The sequence below is a fragment of the Molossus molossus genome, unplaced genomic scaffold (genome assembly GCF_014108415.1).
Source record: "Molossus molossus isolate mMolMol1 unplaced genomic scaffold, mMolMol1.p scaffold_m16_p_19, whole genome shotgun sequence".
In the NCBI taxonomy this organism is placed as follows: domain Eukaryota; kingdom Metazoa; phylum Chordata; class Mammalia; order Chiroptera; family Molossidae; genus Molossus; species Molossus molossus.
Window position 1 is genome coordinate 24,857,743 of NW_023425354.1, and position 13,422 is coordinate 24,871,164.

A 13,422-nucleotide genomic window follows, 5' to 3' on the forward strand; every position below is an offset into this window, starting at 1 on the left:
TGGGGGTTAGGGGTGGAGAATAATCTCAGGTTTAAAGTCAGTCTTAAGTACCTAGATTAAGTGACTAGGTTAACAGAGGAGCTGTTCACATTGTAGAGAATGTGATACACGTTTGGAAAAGTGAAAAGAAGGGTGTGGGGAAGTTTTGGCTGTGCCCAGCTGATATGGCAGTAGGTTGGGCCTCTAACTCAGTGGCCCATTCATAGGAAACCATTGAGTATATACTCCGAATATAAACATATTTGTTTATAAATTATCCACAAGCTCTATAACATAAATACAGTATAAAGCAAAAATACTTTTGCACAGCATACAAGTTCTATTTCCTTTTCACAATCTAATGGGCTGCATCATTCCATTAAGAGTATGCACATCCTGCCCGGCCGGTGTGTCTCAGTGGTTGAGCATTGACCCATGCACCAGGAGATCACCAGTTTGATTCCCTGTCAGGGCACATGCCCAAGTTGTGGGCCAAATCCCCAGTGTGGGGTATGCAGGAGGAGGCCAATCGATGTTCTGTCTCATCAATGCCCCCCTCCCCCGCCTTCCTCTCTCACTGAAATCAATAAAGAAAAAGTTTAAAAAAGAGTATGCACATCTTGTCATTCACAGTAGCTAAGATATGGAAGCAACCCAAGTGCCCATCAATAGACAAGTGAATAAAAAAGCTGTGGTATGTATACACTATGAAATACTACTCGACTATAAAAAAGAATACATCTTACTATTTACAACAGGATGAATGGACCTAGAGGGTATTATGCTCAGTGAAATAAGTCAGTCAGAGAATGACAAATATGTGATTTCACTTATACGTGGAGTCTAAAAAACAAAACTGAAACAGATTCAGAAACAGGTTGCCAGAGGGAAGGGGGTTTGAGGAACTGGTTAAAAAAGGGGGAGGGATTAAAAAGTGCAAATTGGTAGTTAGAAAATAGTCACAGGGATGTAAAGTACAGCATAGGGCATATAGTCAATAATACTGAAATAGCTATGCATGGTCCTAGGTGGGTACTGGAAATACCAGGGGGAACACTTTGTAAAGTGCATGGTTACCTAATCACTATGCTGTACACCTGAAACTAATACAAGATGATATTGAATGTAACACACAATTGAAAAATAACGTTACAAAGAGCATGCACACCCTACTTCAAGGGCCACGCCTCTGAAGACTGGGATGTTCAACCTCTCTGAACCTGTTTACTTCCCTACACAAAGTAAATACTACCTCCTCACAGAGGAGTAGTGAGGATCTCCTGAGATGATACATATATCCTGATGTCAGCACAGCATAGCACACAGGGCTCAGGAACACTGTTTCCAACGCCATTCTCCCTTCTCCCCACATCTCTGCCCTCTGCCCCATTTCCTCCAATAACAGAATAGACAATGCTTTTTGGGTTTTGTGTGACGAATTTGGAGACGGATTTAAGTGAGATCCCAAGCAGCTTAAGAGCCGACCACAGGTGAGTGACCTCATGTTTGTGGGCATTTGGCTGCCTCCACCCCATTTCCAAGATCAGGTGTAAAAATGCCAGTCACAAACCCTGCAGCTGGTCACCTCACTCTGTGCAGGCTTAGGAAGGGTTATATATCCTTACCAGAAACACACACACAGGAAGGCAACAGACTTCTTACCTGTGATTTGTTCAGAGAGAACAATGTTCCATAGATTAATAATCCGTTAGTTGAATGAGTATTAGTGGGAACGGGAGGAGAAATGAGTGGGCTACACCAGACTTCAATTTGTAAATACATCACTCCAAATAAACCCAAGTAGAGCCTGTGAGGCTCCGGACGGCAAACACCACCTCAAGCTCGCAATAACCCCCAACTCATCCCCACAGAGACATGAGCTCCATTCGTGTTAACTTAGCAACTGCCAATGGAGAATTGTGTAAATGAGCTCATGACTGTGGCTCTCCTTGCAGAGCTAACTCAGCTCTGGTTACAAAAAAAGGTAGTAAGGACCAGCCAGTGTGGCTCAGAGGATTGAGTGTTGTCCCATGGACTAGAGGGGGTTCCTGGTTCGATTCCTGGTCAGAGCACATGCCTGGGTTGTAGGCTCAATCTCCGGTGGAGGGTGTGCAGGAGGGAGCCAACCAATGTTTCTCTCTCATTGATGTTTCTATCTCCTGTATCCCTTTCTCTCTAAAAAATCAGTAAGCACATTAAAAAAAAAAAAAAAAACCAACAAAGAAAGGCAGTAAGAACCTGACTCAAATTTCCAACTCTCCCTAAGAGAAAAAAACCACCAAAAGAAACAGAATTGGTAGCATCTCTGTCTGTAGAACAAAGAGCACATTTATCTATGTAGATCAGAACTGGGAAATCTTTGTTCTGCCCCTAGAAGGGTGTAAATATGACGCAGAGATGGTAGAGTTGAAACTTAAACTCTGCTTCCATCATTTTCTCTATAATGATAACTTCCTGTAAATCTTTCACATAAAAGGCTTGGTGTCCATTTCTGAAACAAACAGTGGTTTAACATAAGCTAAAGACAAGGTAGTAAAAATCTACAAAAAGTCTTCCTTCAATTACACTCATAATCCAATGCTGCCCTCTAGCAACTCGGAAGAGAAATAACACAAATAAGCCAACTGGAGTCAGGAATCTGAAATGTTTAGCATCAATATTATTTACTATGAAAGATGCTGCTACAAAAGGAGGGAACAGAGGACCTCCACAACTGTACAGCAACAGCCCATCTTAACAGAAAATGTCCCTTCGGAAAGATGCTAGGATATGTTAACACAATCCACACCTCTGGGCTGCTCTAGGCCACCGCCAACAGACCTCAAAGGGCCTTGACACTGAAGATGCCCTCCACTGCCCTGTTTGTTTGAATACAGCTAAGTTGGGTCTATTACTTAGCTGGGGAGAACTCATCACTTTCATGTCAAGCCAATTAGAGCCTCTGTTAATTGTTACCCTGAGACATGGAGAGAGCTATGCTGGGAAAGGGGGAAATATTCATCAGGCTTAAGTTTGAAATACGAGAACATCTGCCTATGTTACTGCAGGCTACCGACAGGTGTTTCCAATTTCTCATGTTTGGTCTTAAAAGAAATGCATCAAAGTTAGTGTGTCAGTGGGGAGAAAAAGAACCATGTACATTTATTTTCAAACAAAAGTTGACATGTATTTATTAAAACACTTTGATTAACTTAAATATGCACAGCTGGCTCGAAAAACCATTATCCATACAGTATCACACATTCTGGAAAATTTCTGAGAAGATCTATCAGGACGGGCTTCTCTTGTGACTCAAATGAATCTGAGGAAAGAACAAAGAAATTACACACTTGATTTATAACTGCTGATCATCAACAAACATGTAGTGGCAATGTAATTTCCAGAAGCGGGATAACTAGACTGCTTTCTCCTCCAGGCTAATGTTTTGCTTAACATTCTTCTACTTTCAAAAATTCTTTTCTCTACTTAAGTCTATATGCACTCCCAGTCTCAACATGTATGAATCTCAAAGACAAAATTATTCCATTGTGATGAGCAGGCCCCCTGCAAAGCTCCTCCTCAGAACTACCACCATGTCTCAGTTCAAAGACCAAGCCATGGGAGAAGCATGTACTACTGTTTTAAATTTTGGGCAGCAAAACTAATGACCAGACATTAATTAGGTCTGTGAAAAGCCACTATTAACTAGCTACAGGGCAAGCCACTTATAATCTCTCAAGAAACATATAGTACAAAATAAGAGAATTTAAGCTCATGGAAGCTTTAATTATATCCAAAGATACTTATCTTTCACTGTTCAATCTATTCTCCTTTGTGGGTTAAATGTTCAGAAATTATAGTATTAGAGAGCTGACCTCAGAAGAAAAGAGGTAGGTTGTTGTGATTTGGGAAAAGAAAGTCCAAAGATTCAAGTCCAACCAGGTTCTGTTCTTCTTGATCTACTTCCATCCATTCCCCTAAATGAACATATAGCAACCCAGGGGCAAAGAAACAAAGATCGGCTAATGTGGTCCCCCTCTGCCACTGACAGCAATGGCTGCAACCTAAAAACCCAAGAAGCAATTTAAAAGGATTTTCTTACTTCACATAATCTCTTTAGAAGTCTGAATAATGGTGCAACCTGAAAAAAGTAAAAGACAAATCATCTAAACAATTTTGCGATTATCCAGAGTAGTGTCAATCAGATCACAGAATGGCACTTAGGAATATTTTAAGGGGAGGTGGGGTGTAATCACAATCATTCTCACTAGGCAGCTAGGTTAAGACTTCTCAACCTGACATTCTGAGGAGCCTAATGCTAATGCCTCAGATTTTAGTTCAAAGCTTTAAGCTTGCCCAAAGCATCAAACTGGGGTCTATTAAATACCTGATCAGCTATATCCAACAGAAAGGTATCAGTCCAACCTACTTGTTAGAAACTCTCTCTAGAGAGCAATGCTCTGGTGAAAACTAATAGCTTTTGGGACTTACTTAAAGAAAAGAAAAATTCTATTATAATAAACCAAAGCTTTAGAAGAGAATTTCTAAGTTCAATAAGACTCTGCATTCTTTTATAAAATCTGATCTGAAAGAATAACCAAAAATGGTCTGAAATGAGAATGATGGAATATATCAATTTTCCAGGTATAACCCATTTTCCTTCCAAAGTAAGTTGAACTTGAAACCATATTGTTTGCTATATTCTCTTTTCACAACTATATCCTGCAAACCAATTTACATGCCTCCTTTTCTTTACTCCAGATTTCATTTTATGTTGAAAGAAGGCCTTCCCCGAAGCATACAAACATAAACACAGGCTTCTATGCAGCATTCAGTACCAACACAAAGGAGCAAGGAGAGGGGACTGTGATTTAAGTCACAGGTTTCCAGCTCCTCGGTTCTCCCTGAAGAGCCACCTGTCACCTATATCTTCTGGCAACAATGCAATTAGATTTCGCTTGTTCCTGCTTTATAGCCACATATATTGAGTGCAGAAAAGAACCTGGACAGGGCATAACTTTCCGATATCTTTGTGGTTAAAATCCTTATTTACAGCTTACAGCTGCAGGGAAAGAAACATCCTTTTTTTTAAAATCATTTAAATCAAATTGCCAAAGCAACAAAGGTTAATCTAAATATAAGGCACCAAGAAAATGGTATTATTATTAAAGTGACTCTACTTTTCTTCAATTTGACATTCTCAAAATAGTTTACTCAAAAAAACAAACAAAAACCCAGGTGAACCTTTCTGCTAGTGACATTTTATGGTAGAAAAATGAACATTTTGTTAGATAATAGAGATGAGATGCCAAGCTCTACACTCTACAATTTATTAATAAATAAATAATTGTAATCAATTAATTGTATAACCAGGATTGTAACAATAGCATCTCCTCACATTTTCAAAATATGATTACAGATATTTCTGACTTTTAAACATAAATAATACCTACCTATACATTACGGCCTTGCCCTTTTCATTCCCCAGAGCAAAATAGCCACTTCTCGGAGAAAAATCCATAGTGTGAACAAGAGAAATATTCTTCTGCTTAATGACTGGAAAGTTTGAAAATACTGTACAGGAAGGAAGGTGAACCTGCAGGAAATAATAAAAAGCTTTAAATGGCAACAACTGGGAACTCAACTTTCTTAAATTGTAATCTTCACTCTTTTTGCTGGAACAAAAGTTCACCTTGATTGTAGTACACTTTAATGTAGCAGAATACTCCAAAATTAAAATTTCATTTTCATTGTGCTATTGACTGAGGGAAGAGAAAAGAATGTTTTCTTGATGTTTTTAATGCAGCATCCAGTATGCTGCTTGGAAGATTCAAATGTTTGCTGAATAAATGAAGGAATAAACTAAAATGAAAAGTCAATAGCAATACCCATTAATGCTCTAACTTAATGACAACAGTAAAGAATACTAAAATTTGTCACAGGGAACAGATACTTTAAACATTATGAAGAGTCTGATTTTATGAAACTGAAGTCTAGGCCAAGTCATACCAAGTTTTCCAATATCATATAATTTCCTTTTCTTACTTTTACTTTTCAACTATGTTGCCTTTTGCAATCTCTCCTTAAGGAGGACTAAATCATGAAAACCTAGTTTCTCAAGTGAACCTGTGTTCTCATTTAGAGCCCAAAGCTCACCTCAAGGCCAGGCCTAAGCAGAGGCACACAGCCTCTTTCTCGAAGGGAGTCTACTTCTGTGAAAAATGAACCCAAGTTCAAGACAGGTGAGACAAGTCCTCACACGATTTGTAGATAAATAAAACCCAAGCATGGAATCAGTCACCTTAAGCAGAGTAGGATTTTAACAACTCTCACTTCCAAATGTTCTCTAGCTCTTTATACTGCACCCTCATGTTCAAACACATAGTTATCATTCAGCTATTTATCTTGGTAGTCTGTCATCCTTCACATTTTTATTTTATTTATTTATTTATCCTCACCCGAGAACATTTTTGCATTTATCTTCAGACAGAGCGGGAGGGAGAGAGGGGGAAGAGAGAGAGAGAAACATCGATGTGAAAGAGACACATCGACTGGTTGCCACCCACACGGCCCCAACCAGGGCCAGGACAAACTGCAAACAATGTACGTGCCCTTAGTGGGATCTGAACCCGGGACTCTCTGGTCCACAGGCCAACATTCTAACTACTGAGCCAAACCGACCAGGGCTCATCCTCCACATTTTTAGATGAGACTTTAAACCATCCAATCAGGATGATTTTCATAGACAAGTACCATTAGGATATATACCTGTCTATTAAACAGGTTTCATAATCAGTCACTTATTAGGCCCTACTCCCTGATATATACCTATTGACCATTATGTCAAGAGAGTCAAGTTTATAGTATGCCAAGTCATTTTCAATTATTCTCAACTTCTCCAGAAGACAGGTTCTGACTGCACAGCATGGTGTCAATGCAGACATTAGTGCTAGTGAGAAGTGGCCTTGACCCACTTAAGACCTAAGCTAAGAAGTTGGCAGTATCCAATTTGATCTTAACTTTTAAACTTCTAAAACACCACTCCGTACAAGTTCTTTGAAGATTTTAAGTATGTATATGTATTTTACAGTACTTAATAAAGCAGTTTAGTATTTTAAGAGAGAAGCCACAATATGGATACTGCAAAGTATATTTACATTTAGTCTGGGAAAGCAGGAATTATGAGTTTTTAACAAGTGAACTGGTTTCTTAATTGTTTTTGCTTAGGTGATAAGTTTGCATCCTCCAAGCATGCACCAACTTTGAACAGGTGATCCAAGGCATCATGGGAGGAGACAATCAGGAAATAACCATTTGCACAAGGGCAGAGAACAGAACTGTCCCATGCCTTACCTTTGTTTCCACCCTGTGCGTAACCTGACACTCTTAAACTATGCACATATATTTGCTCATTAACTCTTCTGACACGACTTGGAAGGTTGGGGAGGTGCTTTTCTGACTCTTCCAAAATAAAATATACAAGAACAAACTTTTCTACTTAAGTGACTTCTTAAAAATAAGTATTTTCTAACTGAAATTGGAAAAAACAGCCTCCAAATTTGAATTCATGTAACTTCATACTTAAGTCAGTTGCTTGTTACAAATAGAGAACTACCCACAGGACAAAAATTGGGGTACAAGATATACAGCAATATTTTAAAAGTCATTTTTAACAGAAGGTAGCTGTATATTTTTGTAGCTAAATAAACAGAACAGAGTACCAGAAATACTGTGGCAGCCCCAGACGGTTTGCTCAGTGGTTAGAACCAAAGACTCTGGGGTTCGATTACCAGTCAAGGGCACGTACCTCAGTTGCATGTTCAATCCCCGACCCTGGTCAGGGTCGTGTGAGAGAAGACCAATAGGTGTATCTTTCTCACATCAGTGTTTCTCTCTCTCCCACCCTCCCTCCCAATCCAAAAATCAATGGAAAAATATCCTCAGGTGAGGATTAAAAAAAAAATTACTATGGTAAAACATACACGCTTACAACCCCTGGGATGGGGTGCCTTTGTGCAACAATAACCTACACACCCGTACACAGTGGCCATGCATTCACATAACAGGCCAGTGTGGTCTTTCCAATGGAGGATAAACAGCAACTTATCAACTCCTTTTCATACTTTATCTCCTGTACTGACTTGGCTATTGGGGGTAAAAAAAATGTTTACAATGTGCTTCTCAGAGACTCAACTATATCTGTGTGTAAAGTCCCCAGAGTAATCTGTCACTGCAGAGTACATCTTCCCTCAGACCAACAACCCCATCTGGTTAGAAGGCGGCTGTTTGTGCCCGGCCAGTGTGGCTCAGCGGTTGAGCGTCGACCCACGCACCAAGAGGTTGCAGGTTCGATTCCCGGTCAGGGCACATGCCCAGGTTGTGGGCCCGATCCCCAGTGGGGGGCATGCAGGAGGCGGCCAGTCAATGTTCTCTCTCATTGATGTTTCTATCTCTCTCTCCCTCTCCCTTCCTCTCTAAAATCAATAAAGAAAAAAAAAAGGTAGCTATGCTCCAACCTCTTTATGGCCCTTGTATTGAAAGCTATTCAATGAATAATGAATTGAGAAAAAGTCTCATTAAAACCAAACTTCTTTACCTCAGAAAATTCCCTTTATCTCCAACCATATTCTGTCATTATATTTATGGGCCTAGATATCAAAATTAAACAAGTAAAAGCTCACTCATCCTCCATTTAATGGACAAGAAGTTCTACAACTTTCTACTACATCCAAGATTACAGATGTAGCAACAATTTAACTTGCAGGTCTCTTTCTGGTGCAATGGTTTAGATTTATATTCACTGCATTGTACTGGGACAACAGGACTGTTTGATCATTGTGAGAATACATTTAATAATGCCGGCGTTGTTTCACTGAGATATTCTGAAGTTGCAGTGCCTGGCTTCTCTCCATTAGATATCATGGTTGACTAACATTTGATAAATGAGATTTGGCTGTTACAAATGAATTCCTTGTGTGATTTTGCCACAGTAGAAAACCCTAAATGCTGCCCAGCTGGTGTGGCGCTGTGGTTGAACGTGGACCCATGTACCAAGAGGTCACCGGTAGATTCCCAGTCAGGGCACATGCCCAGGTTGGGAGCCTGATTCCCAGTAGGGGGCATGCAGGAGGCGGCCAATCCACATTCTCTCTCATCGATGTCTCTATCTCTCCCCTCTCCCTTCCTCTCTCCCTAAAATCAATAAAGGAAAAAAAAAAAAAAAAAGACAGCAGGCCTTAAAAAGGTAGAGGAGGAAAGAAAACTGTAGAGGAAAGAAGTGCCTGCCTTAAACATACCCCTTCATAATATGCTGAAAGAAAGAAACCTGGGAAAATGAAGAACCACCATTTAAGAAATGTTAATAAAAACAGCACAGCTTTCCCCAAAGAACTGAAACAATACAAATTTGGTGGCTACTGTGCATCTTTCCTATAACCACACCCCAAAGCTACAATACTAGTCATTTCTACATCAGAAGCTACTCTTTTTTTAAATGGGATGTTATTGATTTTAGAGAGAGAAAAGGAGAGGGAGAGAGAGAGAGAGAGAAACATTGACTAGCTGCCTCCTGCACACCCCACAGTGGGGATGGGCAAGAGAAGCTACTCTTTTAAAAATAATCCAACATTTTCCTTTCCTGTCACCTTTCCATGTCTTCAATCTAAATTTTAAAGATACGAATGATAAAAGGAAAAGGGAAAAAAATATTACCAATCTGACTGCTTCTTTCATTTTTTCTGAAGCAATTGCCAAAATTTCTGTGGTAGGATTGAAGGTCAGAGAAGAAACACCTGTAACCAAGTTCATTATAGCTTTTATCGGCTTTGGGTTCGTTTCTTGGAGACAAGAATCTTGATTGTATATGTTTACCACTCCACAATTAGAACTGAAAAGAGAAAAGGGAATACAACAGGTTAAAATCAAGCAAAAGCAAAAAAAAATTAAAAAATAAGCAGAAGGGGCCAAGATGGTCCTGAGTCTATCTGAACATCTCGCCCTACCAGCTCACCCCTCGTTGGCCTGTTTTTAGCAGTTACACCCGAAGTTGATGCTCACTCTTCCTCCAAGGCAGGAAAGGGAGAGGAAACGAGAAGCTGCATGTGCCCAGGAGTCCCTGTGACCAACTCTGCCTCTGCCCTTGGGGATCAGCCAAGGCTCCCAGTTATTCAGATGAGGGCCTGGAAGGCAGCACTGCTGGTGACTGAGTGCCCAATGACCCCTGCACCCGCCAGAGGCCAGCCTGCGCTGGACCTGGAGGGAGGACCAGGAGCCCAGGGTTGGCACAAAAGAAGTCATACTCAAGACACACTGACACTATATATTTTCTTTACTTCTTGTAAAACTTCTTACTTTACAAAACTCCTAGTAACTATACCATTTATATATTTAAAAACATGAACACAAACAGGTGTAGCTTAAAAAAAGGTAAGAGTGGCTAAGAGCTCAGGCTTTGTAGCCAGACTATTTGGGGTTGTATCTTGGCTCTACCACTTACTACTTGTGTCATCTTAACCAAGTTACTTAACTCACATGCCTCTGCTTCCCCACCTGTAAAGTGGAGATAATAGTACATACATCATGAAGTAGGAAATGAGAATTAAATTAGTTTATATACAATACACACACACATACACACGCTCACATTGTGTATATACACACGTACATATATGGAAAATAACAGTCCTTGGCACATAGTAAATACTGGGAAAAATTTACTATTAATATTATAAACTTTTTTTTACTGTAGTAATTATTCAAAGTACTATTTGAAACTACTTAGATGGAAATCATAGTAAAAAGACAATCTTAATTTGTGTATTTTTAAGAACCTGCTGAAGACTAACTCAACAAATCTATAATCACTAGACAGAACTTTGATTTGAAATAGAAAATATATATAAATATATGTTAAATATATAAAATATAAAAATAATTTGGCACTGACATTCAATTTTCAAAATGCAAAGACCCCAAAGTGATTTGTAGCTTGCACACCCCCAGTACAGGCAGGAACCCAAGCTACTGACCTGTCCGATGGCTGTAGCATGAGACATTCCTAACTTCACTGTAATCACAGAAAATAAAGCAACAGCAACAAAATAAAGGGATTCTCCAGGTCACCCTGTGGGGCCACCTAATTTGGTAAGATCATAGGGCCCATGCACACTAAAAGCTGTCACGTGCAAGGCAGAGAATATGCTTTGTTGCTATGTCTCAACTCTCACCCATTCTTCAATATACGGTGCTTTGTACATAGTGGGTACTCAGATATTTGTTTGTTTGTTTTTACTGATTGACGGTAAACCTGATAGGAAGTCACAAAACAAAACATACTACTTCATTTACAGAAGATGCAGCAAAGGTACAATGTAACCACGGATTCTACCCAGTGGAAAAGGGTAGAACACGGACCTGAAAGAGTAAGACAACAACCAAGGTACATGCCCTTGACTGGAATCGAACCCGCAACTCATTGGTCCACGGGCCGACTAACTGCTGAGCCAAACCGGCCAGGGCAATTTTCAAATGTGGTAGGGATGTTTACAAGCAATGTCCCCAGTTTCCATCTCAAAGGAGGAGGTAAAGTGAACAATGGTAAGTATGCTATGCTTTTGGACAGCAAGACCCACTGGACCTCCCACCCAGGGAGGATTTGACTGAAATCTCTTTTCGGATCAATTGTGTTTAGTCTAAGAAAATAATAAAAAATCCATTTCTAGAAGCTCTAAAATTACAGATGTTTACTAGTGATTTGGTAGATACAAATTACAGGTAAGTATCGAATGCCTCCTCCTTCCATGGACCCTTAGACTCAAGCAGGGGAATAAAGCCATCTTTTCCCCACTGTAATAACCATTTTTTCCCAGTGATCATACAATAACAGGTCCTAGATAATATTTTCAAAATGTCTACAATACTAACAGTATTTCCAAAGAACATGTGTTTGGTTTATACCACCTAGCCAGATGAAGGCAAAAATGCTTTAAGTATCTTGAAGACTTAAACCCAAAGCTTGCCTTATTCTACCTCCTCCTCAATGGCAAGTATCTAAAATAGTAACAGAAAATCTTGATGTGATCAAATGGATATTTCAAATAGAAGAAAAATACAATGATGTAAGGCAGTCCAGTATTTTCTTTGCTAAAGAGCAGATAAACCACCGATATTATCAGACATTGCATTAAGACAACAGAATGTAAAGGGCCTACTGAATAGTTTATAAACAGAATTACTTAAGCACCATCTACTATATTCACTTTTTTAATATTTTCTCATTAGCACAATGTGATTCAGAGTTACAAGAACCTCTCTTTACTTACCCACAGGCCACATACTGTCCATTCCTAGATGTTGCAATACTCAATCCATATGAACTGCCTTCATCGACAAATCTGTTAAGGCACTTCCTAGAGTTCACATCCCAAATGTAAACTTCCCCATCCGCTGAATGCAAAGCCAAAAAAGGTTTGGTTAATTTGCTTTAAATTTGAAAGGCAAGTAAACTGACCATTCTTAGTGCCTCTTGAATAGTACAGAGGACTATAAATGAAGACATGCGATAAAAGTCCTAGATCTACAAAACTGGACTAAAAATATTTCTTGCATACATTCCCATATACAGAAAACTGCATCCTCCATTAGTCATTAATAAATAGTATCTTTAGATTTAAAGTGAAAATCACAAACTACTGCCTTGAGTTGAGCTTTTAGAAAAAGCTTGTATATTTCACTCAATTACTGGAACAAATTTGAAAAGACAAAAAACAAAAAATAAAATACCCAGCAGCACACGTTTCCCAACATCTATCAACAGGTATTAGAGCACCTAATATGGGTGACACCAGGACCAGCTGCATAGGACTAACAATCTCCCCCCAGTACAGGCAGGAACCCAAGCTACTTGACACTGACCAATCAGTGGAGACCAAGACCCTGAAGGAGCACACCTAGAAAACTGATGAATATTCTGTTGAAACCCTCCCCTGCAAGAGAGAAATAAAAGCCTCAAGACAAAGGACTCATCTCAGGAGCAAACCAGCGCCTCCCTGCTGCCCCACAAGCATCCATCTCCTAAACTCTAAGGGACCCCACGAGGCTTGCAACCAAGGCAACAATGGGCAGTGGCAGCTCGTCCCAGGCAAATCTCCTAAACCTGTCCCGAAGGCCCCCCTTTCTGACTTCTTGGTGAGCTGAAGCAGATCAGCCTAAACCCATCTCCCCAGCCCTTCCTTGTTTCACTGTCCCCAGCTTCAAAAAACATCCTCTCAAATTCACCTAGACTCGTATTGTGAAACAAAGTCAAGAACTCACACACTAACAGCTGGCCCTAGGCAGACCCGCTCAGGGCCAGGTCCCCTTTCCTGTTACAGAATGACTCATCTTTTAAATAAGCATTTACTTCCCATCTTTTCCCCAAACACGTGAGCAGTGTATGTTAAATGGTTAGCCCTTCACTATTACTTG

The 13,422-nt window shown here is 39.8% G+C and overlaps 1 protein-coding gene across 1 annotated transcript in view; it reads right to left on the bottom strand.

Moving 5' to 3' along the window:
• Nucleotides 1-3,123: 3,123 nt before the first annotated feature.
• Nucleotides 3,124-13,422, bottom strand: part of UTP18 (UTP18 small subunit processome component) — a 32,105-nt gene continuing 21,806 nt past the window's right edge. Inside the window, exons 10-14 of the mRNA XM_036269778.1 lie at nt 12,279-12,402; nt 9,670-9,844; nt 5,412-5,554; nt 4,061-4,099; nt 3,124-3,280 (exon numbers count right to left, since the gene is read on the bottom strand). Coding sequence (XP_036125671.1) covers nt 4,075-4,099; nt 5,412-5,554; nt 9,670-9,844; nt 12,279-12,402 — 467 coding nt within the window. The 3' untranslated portion in view covers nt 3,124-3,280; nt 4,061-4,074. The remainder of the gene's footprint in view (nt 3,281-4,060; nt 4,100-5,411; nt 5,555-9,669; nt 9,845-12,278; nt 12,403-13,422) is intronic.